The sequence below is a fragment of the Alosa alosa genome, chromosome 5 (assembly GCF_017589495.1).
Source record: "Alosa alosa isolate M-15738 ecotype Scorff River chromosome 5, AALO_Geno_1.1, whole genome shotgun sequence".
NCBI classification, from domain to species: domain Eukaryota; kingdom Metazoa; phylum Chordata; class Actinopteri; order Clupeiformes; family Clupeidae; genus Alosa; species Alosa alosa.
Window position 1 is genome coordinate 4,519,293 of NC_063193.1, and position 21,633 is coordinate 4,540,925.

The 21,633-nt window shown below is 39.0% G+C and overlaps 2 protein-coding genes and 2 non-coding genes across 4 annotated transcripts; 1 reads left to right on the forward strand and 3 right to left on the reverse strand.

Annotated features, from left to right (window-relative positions):
- Positions 1-1,451: 1,451 nt before the first annotated feature.
- Positions 1,452-5,482, reverse strand: LOC125294666 (histone H2A.V). The gene is made up of 5 exons (XM_048243573.1): positions 5,359-5,482; positions 3,928-4,005; positions 3,695-3,808; positions 2,779-2,908; positions 1,452-1,805 (listed from the first exon to the last, which is right to left on the reverse strand). The coding sequence occupies exons 1-5, from the start codon at positions 5,359-5,361 to the stop codon at positions 1,744-1,746; spliced, it is 387 nt and encodes a 128-aa protein (XP_048099530.1). The 5' UTR covers positions 5,362-5,482; the 3' UTR covers positions 1,452-1,743.
- A 1,318-nt stretch (positions 5,483-6,800) lies between these two features.
- LOC125295183 (transcriptional activator protein Pur-beta-like) lies at positions 6,801-9,699 on the forward strand. Its single transcript, XM_048244404.1, has one exon. It carries the CDS (start codon positions 6,824-6,826, stop codon positions 7,748-7,750), a length of 927 nt encoding a protein of 308 aa, XP_048100361.1. The 5' UTR covers positions 6,801-6,823; the 3' UTR covers positions 7,751-9,699.
- Positions 9,700-21,097: 11,398 nt separating this feature from the next.
- Positions 21,098-21,208, reverse strand: trnal-caa. The gene is made up of 2 exons: positions 21,171-21,208; positions 21,098-21,143 (listed from the first exon to the last, which is right to left on the reverse strand). It is a non-coding gene; the product is annotated as a tRNA-Leu (tRNA).
- Positions 21,209-21,397: 189 nt separating this feature from the next.
- Positions 21,398-21,469, reverse strand: trnac-gca. Its single transcript has one exon. It is a non-coding gene; the product is annotated as a tRNA-Cys (tRNA).
- Positions 21,470-21,633: the final 164 nt, after the last annotated feature.

The window sequence follows — 21,633 nt, forward strand, 5'->3', positions numbered from 1 at the left end:
AGTGAGATCAGTTTGCAAAGTGGCACCTGTCACCATTTTCCACCCAAGTGTTTCTAATAATGAAAAATAAATCCTCTAATGACTTGAGTTGAAAGAGATTCTATAATAAACCAAAGCAGTTAGGCAATTATAGTCCCAATAGACAGCTGTTTTAGGCACTAAGCTATAGTCTTCATCATCTCCAGAGCTCAAGGCACTCTTGAGAAGCAGAATCCTAGGCTGTAAGAAGCAGTGGAGCCAAGTGTCTGAGGCTTTTTCTATCTTGAAAGAATCATGGACACATCTAAGCTCTCTCATACCTTGTGGGAATATAAAGTAGGCCTTTATATTCCCACAAGGTACAAAACAAGAGATTATAAATCAACCATGTAGTGCAAGAGATGTACAGCAACATGTTCAAAAAACTTACATATACTCAGATATACTTGTGCAATATATACTTCAATATATATAATACTTCAATATATATATCACTACTACTATATATATGGTTTTAAAAATGGTGTTTCCTTCTTCCAAACTGCTGTTGCTTAAGACCTTCTACTTATTCACTACTCAATCTTGAAAGCCATCACAGCTTATTTGTTGCCGTCAGGAGACATTTCTCCATTGCAATTGGATCAAAAGCTAGGGAGCACTCTAGCGTTAATTCTCTTTGACAATGCCAAGTTCAACTGTGGTGCATCTCACTTGAACTCATCCAATCATCAAGAGAGTAAGCAGTGTTTGATGTCTACATTACTTAAGATGATGTCTTCAGAGGACACAGCAGCCTTTGTGACAGTGTAAATCAGGAGAAATACATCTAATACAAATCCATCGCCTACATAGTTCAACGGAGGCATAGGACTATAAATAGCTTAAGTGGTTCATGTCCACATTTTGAAGACAGGCTATGGTTAGTGCTCCCTCTCTCTTAGCTGAGAAAGCTAACCCTACTGGTAATATGGAAAATGAAGATGAAAAAGGTGATCCAAGTCTCAAAAAGGTGACCCTTGTGAATGTGAATACACATTTTTCAGGCATTTACAAAGCTCCCTCTGCAGATCAATATTTACACAACCATCATACGTCCTGTGCCTCCCTGTTAATCAATTATGAGCTTAAATGTGCATATGGGACTTTGGTAAACCTCACTCCCTGACATCTCAGGAGTGCTGCTGGCATGATAGCTAGTAGCCTGGGCTTTTAGCTCAATTGTCAACACGCTCGACTCCCGATCCAAGGTGCTGCTGTTTTGCAGGTTTCGAGTCCAGGTATGTGCAGAGTGAATCGCACAGGTTACACTAGCATGTCAAAGAAGTGTTTGATTATTATTCGTATTGCATTTCAAACTTCCAACACAAAAAAGTTGGTTAATCACATAGTTGATTCGTTTCCACATACTCTTGCTATAGCAATCATTAAATGTTAACTATTGCATTGCTTAAAAGGAGACAAAAAGACATGGGTTTGTAGTTTTGTATAAAATGGCTTTAACACGTTCTTTGTTCAGTATAAAACACTTTCAAATGCCAGGCCAATCAAAACAAATTCACTGTGACAAAGATACCCCATTAAATCTATAACATACAATTTCAAAGGGACTTCTTCCTACTTTGGGAAAATAAAACAAAAACACAAAATCTAACACTCACAGTTAGCCATAATATTAATTAATTTAAAAAAAAGGGAAAGAAGGAACATGAACTGGTCTGGTCACAGTCCGTAGAGGAGAGCTTAACAGTCTGGATCGGCATGTTATTACGCAGTCTTCTGCTGACCCTTCTTGCCAATCAGGGACTTGTGGATGTGAGGAATCACACCTGTAGAGACAGACACACACACACAGGACATTAGATCATAATGATAGAGGAACAGGACACCCATGTGCTCCCATCTATCCGCTACTGGCTTCAGAATAATAATAATAATGTTATTTTCATAACACGGAGATGCATTAAATTTATCAAATTAAACACCATTGATGATCTTGAGCAAGCATAAAAGTCCAACGAAAGCAGAGACTGTTTGGTAGCTGTGCAACAACTCCCTCTACAGGCACAAACAAATACTTGGTCAAACAGACTTGACATTTTAGAAAAATGTGAATGATTTGACTGCTTTCCAAAACCAATTTCCTGTAGTCTCAAAATGTACAGTCACAAAGTGTGTGTATGTATGTGTATATATATATATATATATATATATATATATACACATATACACACACACACACACACACACACAGTCAAAAGTTTGGAGACACTTAGAAATTTCCATTCTACTCCATTATAGACAGAATACCAGCTGAGATCATTTGCATTGTTTTTTTTAATCAGGGCAGCAGTTTTCAGATTACATTATGTTCTAACATAATTGCAAAAGGGTTCTCGACTGTTGTAGAAAGAAATGGCTAATCTTTAATGCAATATCTACATTGCCCATTATCAGCAACCATTCATTCAATGTTGCAAAGGCACATTGTTTATTAATCTGACATTTTAAAAGGCTAACTGAGAAAACATTGGACAACCCTTTTGCAATTAAATGATCTAGGCTGGTACTCTGTCTATAATGGAGTGGAATGGAAATATCTAAGTGTCTCCAAAAGTTTTTACTGGTAGTAGTGTATGTATATATTATTTTTGAAATTGTTCCCTGTTAAATTTAAGTATTATATTGTTTTGTATGTCGCTTTGGACAAAGGCGTCCTAAACTAAATTGGTTATATATACACACACACATACATACACACACACACACACACAAATAAATATAATCAGCAGGCGCACTCACCACCACCAGCAATAGTGGCCTTGATGAGGGAGTCCAACTCCTCGTCTCCACGAATGGCCAACTGCAAGTGGCGTGGGGTGATACGCTTCACCTTCAGGTCTTTAGAGGCGTTGCCCGCCAACTCAAGCACCTGTAAAGACACACGTTTCACTGATAATTAATTATCATAAAACTTCTGTCGATTTCCATTTGCAACGGGTGTTATTTTATAAACACAAATACGTAAAATAAATTTACATTCGGTCATCACTACCTAGCTAGCCAGGCCTTGGAGAACAATTGTCTGACCAATTGCCAAATTTACACACACACACATACTATATATATATATATATATATATATATATATATATATATATATATATATATATATACATACATACATACATACATACATACACACACACACACACATTTTTACCCAATGCAGTAATTCCAACATTGTAGCACTGCAATCAAACCAATTTAGTTTATTTAATATACATACATTCAGGGTTCACAAGTCAAATGTAAAATTCCATGACTTTTCCCTGACAAAATACCTGAATTTCCAAGAATCAAGAATATTCCTTCAAGAATCTTTTACTTCTTTAGAGCGGGAGATGAATAAATGGGCATTGAATACATAAATGGGCTACTAAAGCAAGCAGTAAAGCTAATGACCAGATATACTCCAATTCTGTGTGGAAACATTTGAATTGATATATAATTTTGGCAAGTACATTTTTAACTGCCACAACAAAATTCCCTGATATTCTATGACTTTGCCCCAAAACAATTCCCATTATACAATTCCCTGACTTTCCATGTCTGGAACAGACTTTCCAAAATTCCACAATATTCCAGACATTCCATGACCCGTGGGAACCCTGTCATATACAGGCTTTTCAGTGGGTTTAAGTCAGAGGTTGCATACTTCTGCTGTGAGATATTCAAGGATGGCTGCACTGTACACAGCGGCCGTGGCTCCAACGCGCCCATGGCTTGTGGTGCGGGTCTTCAAATGCCTGTGGATACGCCCCACGGGAAACTACCAAAGGACACAGGGAACAGGTTAGGTGGGCATGATTCGACTGTATTTGGCTCAGTTTGGTTATTACAGTGCTAGCACAGTGAAGGGTTTACCCTTTGTTAAGGGTTACTGATTACCTGCAGCCCTGCCCTCTGTGAGCGTGACACTGCTTTTGCCTTGGCCTTGCCACTGTCTTTTCCTGCTTTCCCGCCAGCCTGTAAAATGAGTGTGGAGAAAAGTGGGTTGGTTAATTTTGGTCATGATTTTTCATACAAATAATAAACAATTGGTTAAACCGTTCAATGGGAAATAGCACAGTCGAATCGAAATATTGTTAGCCTACTTTATTAAAATCTGGACAACTGTAACCTTGGCAAGGCTCACGTAGCTCAAGGGAGGTGGTGAAATCAAAACAAGCAGGACTGCGTAGAAAAAGTACCTCCGCAGTTTTAGCACGAGGGGTTTTCCCGCCAAGACCCTTTCCACACTCCCGAGATCAAATACGTTTCTGATCAATTAAGCGCACGTGTCCAAAACATTTCCGAACCCACTTGCATGCTAAGTCGGCTAAACTGCCAAAAACTGTCAAATGATATCACGGTTATCTTCACACTAGACCACGTTTGTAAACTTACAAATTCACACTTAGCCGATGTAGTATAGCCTACCTACCAATATATTCACGCAAACCCTCAATTATGACTGCAGGTCATGGGGGTTAAGGAGTTTAAACGTTAAGGTGTGAGAAACGCCAGGTAACAATAGCGTTTTAACCCTTTAACGTGAATTAATTGAACAATGAAATGTATATTAAAAAAGACGTTTAAACAGTGACAATAATACCAGTCCAACCAACGTTAGCGATAACTTGCATTGCCATGACTAACATTAATGTTAGGGTCAGGTCAGTGCTTCTTTCTGCACTGTTTGATAGCTAACTTAACTAATTGATCATTTCTAACTAACGTTACGTTAACGTCAGACATTTCCAACCATGAATTCCATGGACGTATCCAACTAATATTGGTTTGTGTAACGTTTGGTCTAATACTAACGCTAACTGCAACTTAAATGTTAATTTGCGGTGTTTGTGACAGAAGGAGCATGTTAACGTTAACGCTAAATAGCTAACGTTCACTGACTTCAACTATGGCACGCTAGCGTTAACTTACCTAGTGCTATCGGGCGAACGTTAGCCAGTTTCACTTCGTTGTATAATTGCAGGCAACGAACATTTACTCTATTCGGAAAACCAGTCAATGGAACATAATATTAAACTCGCCGAGTGAATAAATGCTGGGAATTCCGGACACCAGTAAGAAGTTGACTATTACAACCGTATAGTGAACTGTCAACACAAAAATTAGCAGATCAGCTAATGTTAATGACACCAGTGGTGTCAATTTTGCTGCTAACTGGCTTGCTAGCTAACGTTAACTAAGTATCACTAACGTTAATCAAACATGATCAAAGATACCGTCGCATGCCTAGACGTAAACTCATTGTACACTTAAATTGTGGTCGTGAAGACAAGTATGGGGCTACTTGTAGAAATACAACAGCCTTACCATTTCACCGCTTGGTAATTTGAAGTAGGGAATCTGAAGATACGAAAAAATCGACTAAACGAAAAGGAACAATAAACCCCTCCACGGTTTTAGAATGGAGTTATCGCGAGCAAAGGCAGGGACCAATGACAGTATTTGTTGTTGGTTTGAATATAAATTCTATCCAATGGTATTATTCCTTGCTGAAATGTACCCATCCCCCACTCTGAATCATTTGCACACGAGTTGAAATATGCTGTGTTCACGGACGGACCAGAATGATACACATTTAAAAGCACTTCCAGAAGTTATCTAAGAATAAGCTAATGAAAACCATCGAAATACGATGGGTATTCACATCACATATACAAAAATGTACAAAGGTTTATATAAATATTCATAATTCGTTAAATTAATAAAACGTCTGTGCTCTACTGTATTCTTTAAATAATGCATTTTAACCTAATCTCTAGACATTTTGCGTCAACTTTTGCTGTGGTAGTAGGCTATAGAACTACTGTCTTGTCTTGATAAAACGTTACAAAACATGAAAAAACAATGACCTAATGGACCTAAAAGATGTGATTTGTAGGTAGATTGATGTGCCAGGAAAACAAATCCACAATTAAACTGACTTTGCAAAGGACTTACAGGTAATATGTTTGAACGAAAAAGGAAGAATAAATAGCCTACTAAATAATTTTATTAATAGTTCACTAGTAGCCTATGTTGGTAGGTTTAATGTCTTCTCTCTATGCCTATATTCCTCTGTGCAAAATAGTGTAATTTTGTCAAACAACGTTCATGTTCAATTCAGGTCAGTTGAACACCGGTCAAGCAACCTTTTGGAGGGTTAGGGCAACTTCCCTAAAAACTGCAGTCACCAAAAGATGTCCTGGATTCTCAAAGGATAGCATCATCACACATGAATTGTGATAGCCTATTTGTGAACTACCACTGTTAGGCTAATGCTACATGAATTCCAACTTACACTTCCAACTACTCAGTGATACCACTTGGAACTTTACCTTAGTACCATAACAGGCATGTGGACTGGCTACAGTAGGCCTAATTTTAGATCTGCTTTACGAGCTGCATACAGAAGTGATGATACACAAATAGACCTAATACATCATCACTCTCGTTGACAGGCAGCCAGAGTCAAAACCTTCTTGTTGCATTTTGATGGTAGTAACATTTAATGAATGGGAAGAACGATATGGATAATGGTGTCTAAGGTATGATTTTACTAGGTCTATAATGTAAGGAATGTTGCAATTTTGTTGCAATTGGGATGCCATTTGAGGATGAGATTGAGATATTTGTAGACTATTACCCGAAATATCATGTTGTGAACAGAGCATTCCCCGGTTTGGCTACATTATTGACAGAAGGGAGACCAATCAGAAGGCAAGGAGCCATGGTCGAGGCGAAGGGGGTGTGTTTGCAAAGACACGCAGAAGAACATAGGAGCTGGCTGCTGGTGATGGTGAAGATGGCGGATGGTGACAGTGGGAGTGAGCGCGGTGGAAGCAGTGGTGGTGGTGGAGGGGGTGGAGGCAGCGGATTTCACTATCAGAGAGATCAAGAGACGCAAGAGCTGGCCTCGAAGCGTCTCGACATTCAAAATAAGCGATTCTATTTGGATGTAAAGCAAAATTCGAAAGGTCGATTCATCAAGATCGCTGAGGTTGGAGCCGGTGGCTCGAAAAGTCGGCTGACACTTTCTATGTCAGTCGCGGCGGAATTTCGTGACTACCTGGGCGATTTTATAGAACACTATGCCCAACTTGGGCCCAGTAGTCCAGAACAGATCGCACAGTCCTCGGGGGGCGATGACAGTGGCCCGAGAAGGGCACTGAAAAGCGAATTCCTTGTCAGAGAGAACAGGAAATACTACCTCGATCTAAAGGAGAATCAGCGGGGGAGGTTTCTCCGAATTCGACAAACCGTCAACCGTGGGCCAGGGTTCGGTGTTGGAGGAGGAGGAGGAGTGCCTGGCGGAGGCATGCAATCTGGACAAACAATCGCTCTTCCTGCTCAGGGTCTAATTGAATTTCGTGACGCCTTGGCCAAGTTAATAGATGATTACGGAGGAGATGATGACGAGTTGGCTGGTGGTGGGTGCGCTGGGGGCTATGGGGAGCTTCCTGAGGGCACTTCCATCATGGTGGACTCCAAACGATTCTTTTTTGACGTGGGATCAAACAAGTATGGCGTATTCCTGCGTTTGAGCGAAGTAAAGCCCAGCTACAGAAACTCAATTACGATTCCATTTAAAGCTTGGAGCAAGTTCGGAGGTGCATTCAGCCGCTACGCCGAGGAGATGAAAGAGATCCAAGAAAGGCAGAAGGATAAAATGTATGAGAGGAGAGGGGATGAATCGGAAGGAGACGACGTTGATGACGATTGATGCGGTCAGCTGTTGAAACGAAGTTTCCATCGCCGATCTGAGATAAGAATGGAACGACCTCAATGTGCATGATGAACTGATCACTGTGTGTACCATGGTGAGCAAAGTTTTGACTGAGCAAATTCAATTATTTAGATAAGTAGCTAGAATGCTAAATGACTGCATTGGCTACTTCAGTAGTTAGACCTAGGCTAGGCCTACATGAGAAAAAATGGCTGAAAAAACAAACAAACAAAAAAAACCCGGAAGCTTGATATTTTAAGGTAAACCCCTATCCCTAGCCTATAACCCAAGTGTTCATGTGTAGGAATAACACTGTGGACTCCCGTTGTGAGAATGTCAATGTGTTTCTAATGTGTATTTAGGCTACCAGAATTGAGATTAAAGTGTGTGAGCCAGAATCTAGCCTTACCTTGTACAAGCCCTTGGCGTTTGCGCATCCCAGCATCCCATTTTGTAAAAGATCCACAGAGGATTGGTGCTTACAGAGTTGTGAAATTTCTACCGGGCACAAAATGACCATGATTCAGTATGGAGAAGGCCTACGGTGGGACTTGCCTTTGCATCTCCAAGGCATGTCCACTAACTGTCAGTACAACTCTTCTGGCCATCTGAGTTGGAATATGCACATCACTCAACAGAGATTATAGTATACTTCCTCAAACATGGGGTGGTTAATTGGTGCTTATACATTTGTTTTCCTTTACTTTTTTAATGTAAAGACTAATCTAGTTTGATATAGGTATTTGAATTGAAACACCCCTCTTAATGTCATAATTGAAACATAAGAATGAATGTAGTTTCTGAATTCAGTTAACACTGAATGTCCTTTGACAAATGATTGGAAGGAGAAGAGTAAACTAAGCACAATTGTGTTGTGTTGGATGGATGGAGGCTAGGTCGAAAAGGATGGGGGGGGGGAAGGGAATTGAATATATTTGGATCTGTCTTCATAGGTGACGTTCAGCCTAGATTGTTAAATAAAGTTTATGAAATACTGACAGAGTGCTTAAAATGAATACAGATAAAACTGGTAAGATAATTATACTTTAAGGTAACTAACAAAGTTAGAAGATATTTTTAAAATGCATAGAAAAAATATATACATAGAATTATATTTATATAAATATATGAAAGATGCATATAAATGCTTCCTGAACAAGCTTATTGAAGCGCATTGAGCTTGGATGCAATTAACCAGGGGAAATAATTCTGACTGAGTTTACATCAAAAACATTTCAGCTGTGTCCTCACAGCTTGCTTTGTCTTTAAACATTCATTGTCAAAGTGTTTTTGTTTTAAGTTAGCCCTGCTTTTTAAACCTTATGTTTGAGTGTTACTCGGACAGAAGCGGACCGGAGCAGATTCTCTGCTGTTCCAGCCCAGAATCTCACCTAGGGTCAATTGCTGTCTGGGCCAGCTACAGTTTTCAGTTCAGGTGCAATACATCAAACAAGAGCCCTCTTTATATCCTCATGTTACTCTTGACTATTTTCAACTCTGCATGCCTCTTCTGTTTTGGAACTGCTTTGTGTTTCTCATTTGCATATTACAGTTGCTGTATGTTGATATTTTATCAGTGGGTTTTTAAAGTTTTTTGTTTTGTAAAGAAGAAAAAGGAACCAAACGTTTACCTAGTTTAACTTTTAAATTGTAGCGTTTGTTGCACAACTAAAAAAGAAGCTTGATGTGAAACTTTTCTTTACCTTTTGTTTAATTTAATCAGTCATTACAGCAAAGAATTTGTCATCTAAACCACATGGGAGCAATACTAGAGTCTTTTCTATTAATAATATCTATTCATTTTGTCTACATCTTTATTTCTGTACTGTGTTATGTGAAATGGCAGCTGTTTCAGTTGTGTGCTCTGCTGTAAAAAAAGAGAAAAAACTAGACTTAATTTCAAAAATAAATAAAATTCTTTGCTGAATAAATGGATTTTAAACTTATCAGATGACGTGTTTTTTACAGGTGATGCATTTAGCGCCATAATTCTGAAGAGGTTTACCTCTTTAAAATAGGTGGTCAGTTGAAAACAGTATATGAACAATATAATGACCAAGCAAGAATGTCCTTGTGTGAAGAATGTCAAGAACTTTCTAGGGTCAGACATGCACAGGGGAATACATAAAAGCTCTTGAAAAGTATAAAGGTAACTAACACCAGAACGAGATCAGTTCACAGGTCCTCTCAAATCATATCAGCAATGTCATGAAACTGATTTCCTGCAGTCTTGGAGTATAACATGGTCTATATTTAATCAGGGGCGCTGCTAGAAAATGCGACACACACACACACACGGAAGCGCACACATATTTGCGTGTGTGTGATGGAGATTCGCCAACAGATGATCAGGCAGAGCCATGGACAGTGGCTGACTAATCATCGCTACCACCTCTGAATTCCCACAACATCCGAAACCGAAATGCATACCGTGTTCCAAATTATTATGCAAATTGGATTTAAGCGTCATAAACATTTATTACAGTGCATGAAAATGTTCTGTTATCCAAGTCGTCGTCTTCTTCTTCTTCTTCTTCTTCTTCTTATTCTTCCCACCAAATTTCTGCATCTAATTAAGCTTTAACCGTTTAACGTAGAAACTTCGTTCAAACTTTGTAACGTAGGTCTTGAAAAGGACATGTGGGGAATGTATTTTTCACTTTTGTAAACTTTATACTTTTTGAGATATTAATAAAAAACAAGCTTATTTTCCCCCATAGACTTAACATGGGCTGATGACATCACAATGGGCTAATTAATTTGCACCTGTATCAACTTCCATCCAACTTTCTATCCATTCATCCTCTTCAAACCATTCACTCATCCACCCATTAAACTATCCACCAACATCCATTAAGCAATCTGCCTATCAACATCCATTCAACTTTCTGTCTATCAACATCCATTACACTATCTAAATTCAACTTTTAAACTATATACTCTGTCTCAGGCTTTAAGCATACAATCTAGCTCTATTAAGACTACAGATTCTGTTCCTATTTCCTCTGCCGACAACTGTTTCAAAATAAATGTCCTCACTACAATAATTCACTATTAAATCATTTAACTATTTAAACTACTCAACTATTTAACTGTTTAGACATTTCAACTGTCAGTTGTTATCAACTATGATTCCTGCCAACTGTTTCCAAATAAAAGTTTGTTTTGCATTTTATGTTAATATACAGTATATTTATATTTTCATGCACTGGTAATTTCCTCGAAATTACATTTTCTAGTTCAGCTTTAACCGTTTAACATAGAAACTTCGTTCAAAATTTGTAACGTAGTTCTTGAAAAGGACACGTGGGGAATGTATTTTTCACTTTTGTAAACTTTATACTTTTTGAGATATTAATAAAAAACAAGCTTATTTTTCCCCATAGACTTAACATGGGCTGACATCACAATGGGCTAATTAACTTGATTTGCACCTGTATCAACTTCCAGCTGCTCACTACTAGGACCCATCAAAGGGCCAGTTAAACTGATTGCACCTGTATCAACTGCTTTCTGCTTAACTAGGCCAACTCTCTCTGTGTCTCTCCATTCTACAAGGATATAAGGCACATTCCATCCAACTTTCTATCCATTCATCCTCTTCAAACCATTCACTCATCCACCCATTAAACTATCCACCAACATCCATTAAACAATCTGCCTATCAACATCCATTCAACTTTCTGTCTATCAACATCCATTACACTATCTAAATTCAACTTTTAAACTATATACTCTGTCTCAGGCTTTAAGCATACAATCTGGCTCTATTAAGACTACAGATTCTGTTCCTATTTCCTCTGCCCACAACTGTTTCAAAATAAATGTCCTTACTACAATAATTCACTATTAAATAATTTAACTATTTAAACTACTCAACTATTTAACTGTTTAGACACTTCAACTGTCAGTTGTTATCAACTATGACTCCTGCCAACTGTTTCCAAATAAAAGTTTGTTTTGCATTTTATGTTAATATACAGTATATTTATATTTTCATGCACTGGTAATTTCCTCGAAATTACATCTTCTTTTTACAGTGCATGAAAATGCACTGTTCTGTTATAGTCTTCTTCTTCTTCTTCTTCTTCTTCTTCTTCTTCTTCTTCTCACCAAATGTTTAATTCAGCTTCAATAGAAACTTCGTTCAAAATTTGTAACGTAGTTCTTGAAAAGGACACTTGGGGAATGTATTTTTCACTTTTGTAAACTTTATACTTTTTGAGATATTAATAAAAACAAACTTATTTTTCCCCATAGACTTAACATGCACTATGACATCACAATGGACTAATTAACTTGATTTGCACCTGTATCAACTTCCAGCTGCTCAACTAGGACCCATCAAAGGGCCAGTTAAAATGATTGCACCTGTATCAACTGCTTTCTGCTTAACTAGGCCAACTCTCTGTGTCTCCATTCTACAAGGATATAAGGCACATTCCATCCAACTTTCTATCCATTCATCCTCTTCAAACCATGCCAACTCATCCACCCATTAAACTATCCACCAACATCCATTAAACAATCTGCCTATCAACATCCATTCAACTTTCTGTCTATCAACATCCATTACACTATCTAAATTCAACTTTTAAACTATATACTCTGTCTCAGGCTTTAAGCATACAATCTGGCTCTATTAAGACTACAGATTCTGTTCCTATTTGTTTCAAACTGTTTCAAAATAAATGTCCTCACTACAATAATTCACTATTAAATAATTTAACTATTTAAACTACTCAACTATTTAACTGTTCAGCCATTTCAACTGTCAGTTGTTATCAACTATGACTCCTGCCAACTGTTTCCAAATAAAAGTTTGTTTTGCATTTTATGTTAATATACAGTATATTTATATTTTCATGCACTGGTAATTTCCTCGAAATTACATCTTCTAGTTATTACAGTGCATGAAAATGCACTGTTCTGTTATCCGAAGTCTTCTTCTTCTTCTTCTTCTTCTTCTTCTTCTTCTTCTTCTCACCAAATGTCTGCGTCTAATTCAGCTTCAACCGTAGAAACTTCGTTCAAACTTTGTAACGTAGGTCTTGAAAAGGACACTTGAGGAATGTATTTTTCACTTTTGTAAACTTTATACTTTTTGAGATATTAACAAAAAACAAACTTATTTTCCCCCATAGACTTTACATTAGCACTATGACATCACAATGGACTAATTAACTTGATTTGCACCTGTATCAACTTCCAGCTGCTCAACTAGGACCCATCAAAGGGCCAGTTAAAATGATTGCACCTGTATCAACTGCTTTCTGCTTAACTAGGCCAACTCTCTGTGTCTCCATTCTACAAGGATATAAGGCGCATTCCATCCAACTTTCTATCCATTCATCCTCTTCAAACCATGCCAACTGCAGACTAATGTTAGCCTAGCGGTGAGGAGCTGCACTGTTTCAAACTGTTTCAAAATACATGTCCTCACTACAATAATTCACTATTAAATAATTTAACTATTTAAACTACTCAACTAACTGTTCAGCCATTTCAACTGTCAGTTGTTATCAACTATGACTCCTGCCAACTGTTTCCAAATAAAAGTTTGGCATTTTATGTTAATATACAGTATGTTTATATTTTCATGCACTGGTAATTTCCTCGAAATTACATTTTCTAGTTTTTTTTGTTTTTCAATTAAACTCATTGAAATCCATCTTAGACACCTGTGATAATTAGTTTGCCAGGTAAGCCCAATCAAAGAAAAACGACTTAATAAGGATGTAATTAAGCATGCCACAGGTTTCAAGCAATATGGGAAAGAAAAAGGATCTCTGCTGCTGAAAAGCGTGAAATTGATGCACTACCTACGTTTGGACAGTGATTATTAAGATACATGTTTGTTATGTTATGTTATATTTATTTTATGCCTTTTCAGGGAAGCTATTATTACTGTACAATACTGCAGAATATAACATTTCACATGTTCACTTGCTATGGGAAACATACTCAAAATGTCCAAGATACTGTTAAATTAAAAATGACAACTTCCTCATTCATGTCATGCTTAATTTATTTGCTGTGCTTTTGTCCATATTTCCCTGTTCATGACTGATGTGAGGGCAAAGCAAAACATCCTACATTACCAAGATTCCTAATACGCATAACAGACGAATTAACAGTGTCAGTAGGCTATCATTCATCATTTACACGCTGACTGGAGAACGTTTTGTGTAGATTAGAATTAGAGAGTGGATCTGATTTAATTTCTCAAGTGCAGATACAAATCCAATGCTTGTTAAGCATCAGCCGGAAGATGCAATTGGAATTCAACCATCAGGAAGTTGCAGATGTTGTAGATGTCTGTGTCACATGGCACTGTTGGTCGAAATGTGCAGCTACTCTGACAAAGCTGCAAATCGGCTCTTTCCACTGGGGAAATGCAGTCATCAGTTCTGTGGAGTTCAGGGAACATGTACATGACTCTGGGTCGACCACTGGGCACTCTGTCATTCTTTGATGGTCTGATGACATGGGAATCCAACACACGGGTAGTCTCATCTAACTCATCCTGGAAAAAAAAGGTTTATTGGGAAGAGATTATGTAATTTTTGCAATTTGTTATTCTCATGTTTTTTTTAGGGTCTAGCATAAAATATTTAACAAAAACTAGCTTACCATAGAATGTAACACTCTTCTTTCTGTTGGAGCGCCATCTACTGGACGACTCGTAAATCACACTAAACAATTCCTGCACATTAGCCTTAACAGTTTAACGCCAACTAACTGTCACTAATAGTAGAATATCACACAACTGATTAGTGTGCAGAATGTCGTAGGTAGTATATATGTATAGTTTTGACTGTTCTCTGTAGTATGTATAGTTTTGACTGTTCTATGACTTTGGTAAAACCATGACCCATGCATAGGCATGCATTGTTAATTATTAATCTTCAACTATATTTATTTGTATAGCATGCACCTTTTTGCCAGTTGCCACAACAATAGTCACCTTTTTGGAGGCTAACTGCAGTTATCCCATCTGCACCCTTGTGTCGAATTTGGACATTATCATATCCATCTTCAACTTTGCCTTCACATTTTCCTGCATTCAGTAACATAAACATATGTGCTGTCTGATTATTGTTTTAGACAAAATTGTGCAAAGGGGCATCATACAGGCCCCTCTGATTGGACAGACAGTCTATCAGTCAACCCCTGGGCAAGAGGTAAATTACTATAAGTCTTGGAAAATGATGGACTGATACTTTAGTGTGATATACTGTTTCAGTGACCTCTAAATCAGATTAAACACCAAAACCACTTTCCTAGGCTGAATAATGCTTAAACAGCTTGAACATTGTGGAACACTTACATGCAAAAACTCACTGGCCAATTTTGCAAAATTAGAAAAGAATGTTCCTCAACAATGCAAGATTCTAAAATTCCATGTTAAGTTAGATGGGGTCAGATATTCTTTAGAATGTGTATTCTACAGTTTTGTCAGTATTTGCTGAAGAATAATGCATAAAACAACACTAATTTTAACATATTTCCTCAACTGAATTTTCATGGTCTTTTACTATGGTGTTTAGATCACCAATTGAAATATAAAAGTGTGAAAATAAATTATGTTGCAATTAGTTTTGGGTCAGACCTTACTTTGCCTGGACTATTAGCTCCGTTGGTATTTATGCACATAAATGTTAACAAACAATTTCAAAAAACTTGTAATACATTGTTTGTTTGTCTTGTAATCAAAGTAATATATAGTAACAAACTCAGAAAAATAGCCTACTGAATAGGCGCAAGAATAGGGTATATTTGGGTCTTTTTCGAAACTTTCCTTCGGGGCTTTTTTCCCCTTACTCAGGACATATTTAAATATTGAGAATACAAAATCAGTTAAGTTTTATTCTGTTGCAATTTGTTCAACCTTTTTTCATAAAATGACTGGACTATTCAGATCAGCAAACAGACAGATGTAAAACTCCATTGATTCTCTTCTGAGGAAGCCCCACCAACTTTCTATCCTCTGATTGGCCGTGCTTGCCCTTTCAATGTAGCTGTCAATAGAAGAGCCATCACAGATTCTATAGTTAACCATCTCTGGAGCCATCGTGAATTGCGACGAAAGCGCTAAAAGTCTCTAACTTTACCATTCTCAGTGCCTCGGCCGCCTCGGACAATCCTTGGACAACCACCCAACGTTTTCACTGCCTCCATGTAGAAGGCCTAGGCCAGGCTAGCCACCAATAAGTTTTGGGTCACTGCTTGTGGTAAATGCATTCATCCAGATGAATTCCCGCGAAAATCCGTCAATGAATGCAGCCGTTTATACAGATGCCAAAAGGCTTCAATTTGTATGAGTCTACGTACCAAATGTATTTAGGCCCTTTAGCAAAGTAATTTCGGCGACAAAGCCGTCTCCAGTTCAACACCCAGGGCCGGCCTTTCCTAAAGGCCACCATGCAAATTGGTGGTGGGGTGGGGGGCTCTAGTGGTGCGAACTTATGGTTGGTTGCCAGGCTCGATCAAGCAAGTTAAAATATCAAGCCTGGCACACAAACTCAAAATGAAAAGGTCCAAACTCTCTGGTGCACACGGACGAAAACGAAGGAAAGAGGAGGAGGAGAAGAAAGCCCAGTAGGCCTAGAGCTATGTATTTTCATCTCAGACATTTGTTTTTGAAGTTTAATCAAAATTGTGTTTTTTGTGATGTTGTGTGACGACAATGGTTGACGTTTCATTGCTGGTAGAAGCTAGCTTGCACTAGAATATCATTATTCTATTCTAGTAAGCTTGCTTGGTAAATGGAGCTAGCTAGCCTGATCAACACTTATTCAAGAATGTTTAATGACCAATATTTGGAAGCACGTTCTCATGTGTCGCCATTTCTCCAAGCAGTATCACTAGTGATAAACATGAACTTATTCTGTATGTTTAAGTTCATTTTAACAATTTCACACATAGGATGCTTTGGATAAACACTTTGGTTCTGGGCCAGGACCAGGTCTGTGCTTTGTAATTTATCTTTTAAATCTTTTTTTCATTAATTTAGCAGGGACAGCGCAGAATGTAGAAGGGGCACATTAAAGCCACGTGGCTAATTCAGTTGTTGTTGGAGTTTGTAAAAACATCCATAACCGAAGTTCCAAAGTTACTAAAAATAAAAATGTTCTGAGACTATTCTATTTCCGGTAGTTCATGTATGAAATATAAATGTACAGTATAATACAACATAGTGTGGCCTATAATGTATATCAGAATTTGGGGGTGTGTGAATGCAAATCTCAGTATCGCCTAGGGCAGCCAATGGGCTAGGGCCGGCCCTGTCAACACCCCTTGGATCTAGTTCTCGTAGAATATATGATATATAATACCTATATCCGTGTAGCTGGCCAGATGTTTGTAACTGTTCATGAATGAAAGTAATTACCTGATCCAAATCGTTGTATCCCTTGCGCCGGAACAGATTACATGACTTTAAAATGTTGTAAATGTTGTATCGAAACAATATAATGTGACGACTTGCAAGCAAAGCAGCAATGTCCTTATAATGAAGATCTAGATTAACATATAGCAAAACTAATTCCTGTACTGTAGTCATTCACAGTCACATTTCTGTGACTGTCTCCAGAATGGGCCAGGCTACATCAATATATCGCTTTCATGTGCTCGCACGAAATCTTTTATGTGACGTTGCACGTTGCAAACATTTTTCAGGTGCGCACCTGAAACTTTTGCGTGCGCACATGAAAGTTGTTTGTAATTCTCTAACTTTATGAAAGTTGGTTTGTATTCTCTAACTTTTTGGGGTGTCATAGGAAAATATTGTGAGCTGTTTTATTGTCAAAGGGAGGCTTTAGAAGGCCAATAATTGTGGGCGACGCATTTTTGTTAGAATATGTATTGTTTTATGAGATTAAGAATAACTTTTCCTTATTGTTTTCATTGTAGGATTACAATAAATCACCAATATATATATATTTTTTATACCTGTTTTTAATCAACTTTACCAAAAGTGCCAATAATTCTGGGGGGAACTGTATGAAGACTGACCTATTAATAACCTATACTGATGAGAAATGCAACCATAAAATGCACCCACAACCATTACCTGGGTTGTGGGTGCAACAAGCTGTGCATTTGCAACTGCCACCAGTGAACTGTTTGGCAATGTTGTTATTTCCTGTGTCATGTTGTGTAATGTTGAATAGGCTGGGTTGTTCACTGGCACTGTGGGAAATCCTTACAGCACAAAGAATTTGCTAAATGGGCACAAAAGGTAGGCTATACAACACAATCTATTGTCCAATTCCCATAGCAACACTTTAACCAGTGTTGCACCCTTTTGCTAGATGCCTCATAAAATGCCAGATGTCATGGCGGACGATGACATCAGGCCAGCCACAGAACTGCCGCTTTAGTTTTGTCTCTCCAATGTCTTTCTCAACATATGAGATAGTTGGAAGCTCTACATCAGCACTTCGATATCTCTCTACGAGCCTTGCAGCCACGAAGACTAACCCCACCCCCTCATTTGAATTGAGGACACTCATGAGCACCTGATCTACCTCAGTGCCCACTGAGGTAAGCCACTGTGCCATGCCGTTTGCAGGCACAACTAATTGGTAATTTCAAAGGAACAGCAGACATCCAAATAATAAACAGTGATCATAACAGGGCCGTTCCCAAGGCCCCTCACACGTAGTAACCAAATTACTCACAGGCATACCTGAGAAAAAAAACATCAATTCAGGTATTTTCTTTTCAGATATGTAGGACATATTGTGAAAAGCCTCAACAAGTATTTGGTCATATATAAGTGAACATGATGGCAAAATAATGACTTGCATGTGAGGATGACCCTGAACTCCGATGGATGGGCCAGGTCCAACTGTTGGAGCACAGCATGACTCCAGGACAAGTAGCTACACCTGGTACAGATGAGGGTTTCTGTGACCAGATTGTAGTGTATCGATCAATATCCAGCACCTGCCGTACCCTCCTGTGCAGACCACTACCACACAGCTGATGGCTGGCAGGGCTGGCACAGTAGAGCCGTACCTTCCACAGCCTATATGGCAGAAGAAGACGAAGCAAAAAATGTTTTATGAAGTGTTGGAACCTGATGGTACAACACGGCTAGTAGGAGATGACTAAAGAAATTCTGAAGATGATCAAAAGACGTGTAAGAATTGAGGTAAAAATATCCAAGAAAATGAGCTACACACATCAAAAGATTGAGAAGAAATAAGAGCGATGATGTTGTTAAAAAATTAGAAGGTATAGTGCTGCAGAGATAGAGGGGGTGGCTAGTAATTTAGCATGCTAATTTAGGTAGATATCTCTGCAGCACTATACCTTCTCATTTTTTTAATGACATCATCACTCTTATTTCTTCTCATTCTTTTGATGCGTGTAGCTAATTTTTTTGCATATTTTTACCTCAATTCTTACACATGGCACCTTTAAAAAGGGTTTCAGCCACCCACTTCCAGTCCTCAGGTGGCATTGTTTCTTGCCACAGCAATGGTAGGTCCAATGGTCTTAAGGCTAAGTTGAGACAACAGGTTTAAAATAATAATAATAATAATAATATATTTTATTTGTTACATAGACCTTTCAAAGCACCCAAGGTCGCTTTACAGAGTAAACAGTAAAAAACTGTAAAAAAAAAAAATAATAATAATAATAAGCACACACTAGACATTTTCACGTAAGACAAAAGATGCCGGACGGAGTGGCGTTGTCGCCAGCGTTCCCGTGACATCAAGACAAACAAACAAATTTGCAAAATAACAATTGATGTACAAGACAAAAGATGCCTGATGGAGCGGCGCAATCGCCAGCGTAACCGAGACACCTAACGGTAGACATACAAGACAGACAACAAACAAAACTGAACAAGTAATAAAATAAATAAATAAGAAATTAAAATAAAGAAAAGTCCATGTTAACTTAGTCCAACTCAGTCCAATGGCAATGATATGGCGTAACGTTACAGCTGTGTCTTCAGACCAACCCGGAGGATTTAACGTTAACATAGGCCTTCGTTAGCAGCTAGAAGCTAGTCTGCTCAATCCAGACTCAGTTAACGTCAGTTAACGGCACAATCCAGACTCTAGGCAAGGGAGATGGCAGCTCGCAGGTCTGCAGCAGCTCGGCGGCCACGGTAGATCTTTCGCAGACTAGGCCTGGGTCCAGCTGTCCCAAGAAATCTCCTCGACCAGTCAGTGAAGTGCAGCACCGCTCACGGATGAATGGATGGATGGATGTACGTTAGCCATAACAAGCTCCCAATGGACCAATGTTAACGACATCAGCCGACTTGGAAGCAGTAACGTTAAAAGGGACTAACACGAATAACACGAGAACTATTAAAAAATAACGTAAATAAAGACAGAATACATTTAACTAGATAAATCAATACAAAAAATGAACATGACATTACATAAAATTACGAACATTACATAAAAACAAACAAAAACATGATGCCAGACGGAGCGGCATGTCTCGCCAGCGTCCCCGTTACCTAGCAACTAAAAGAACGTAGCTGATACAGAGGCCTGTTTGTGAGCATGTTTAAGGGGGCAACAGGATTTGAAAGTGGGACCTCTTGATCTGCAGTAAAATACTCTACCTCTACCAGTGCATGCCTTGCATGCATGAGGCTCCGGTAGCTCAGTGGTATAGCGCATGCTTTGCATGCATGAGGCCCCGGGATCGGTCCCCGGCATCTCCAAAAAGCATCTGTCTGTCTTCACTCTCTTTTAAGTGGCAAAGGCATCACTCTCAACTGAATGCAATTATACCTCTTGTGAGCATGTTTGAGGGGGCACAAGGATTTGAACCTGGTACCTCTTGATCTGGAGTAAAATGCTCTACCACTGAGCTATACCCGCTGCACAGGGAGGTGTACCAGACTGTCGCTTATTTTGTATCACTTGAGGGGGCAAAAGGATTTGAAACTGGGAGCTCTTGATCTGCAGTCAAATGCTATACCACTGAGCTATACCCCCTGCACAGCGAGGTGGACCAGACTGTTGCTTATTTTGTATCACACTGCGGCTGAAACGCCCTCAACACTGCTGAACTCAAGCATTTCTTTTACCTTTCTGACTGTCTTCACTCTCTGAAGTGGAAAAGGCACCGCTCTCAACTGAAAGCAATTACACCTTGTGCCAGAATTTTGGGTGGTAGCAAAAATAGTCAGGTCTGTATTAAAAGAGCAGATTTCATTGTGTTCCTTCAGCTAATCTTCCATGGAGGACTTGGTGTTGGAAAATAGCCAGTCAGCCTCACCGGTGTCCATTTTGACGTCTTTTCTCGCACAACCACTTCCCTGCGATGGGTCTGTCCATTGCCACTTCAAATAAAAGCCCATGTCAGAAGTGGGATTCGAACCCACGCCTCCATTCGGAGACCAGAAATCCCTTGCCTGAGGAAGGCACGTCGCCTTGAGTCTGGCGCCTTAGACCGCTCGGCCATCCTGACTGGCAGAGCTAAAGTGAGACGAGCTGCTCGAAGCTTGTGTTTTTTGCGGCGGAGGCTGTGGAGTCACAATTTCAGCAATCCTTTCATTTTCAGTTGAAGCATTTGCTTTCAGGTCACGGAGTGACCAGTTTACCAGGCTGACACAAAAACGGCAAAGCAGTTAGGCAAACGCATTTGCGCACGCCAGCTTGCGTGCATCAGGATTTGAACCTGGGACCTCTTGATCTGCAGTCAAATGCTCTACCACTGAGCTATACCCCCTGCACTGCTAGGTCGACCAGACTGTTGCTTATTTTGTATCACACTGCGGCTGAAACGCCCTCAACACTGCTGAACTCAAGCATTTCTTTTACCTGTCTGACTGTCTTCACTCTCTGGAGTGGCAAAGGCACCGCTCTCAACTGAATGCAATTCCACCTTGTGCC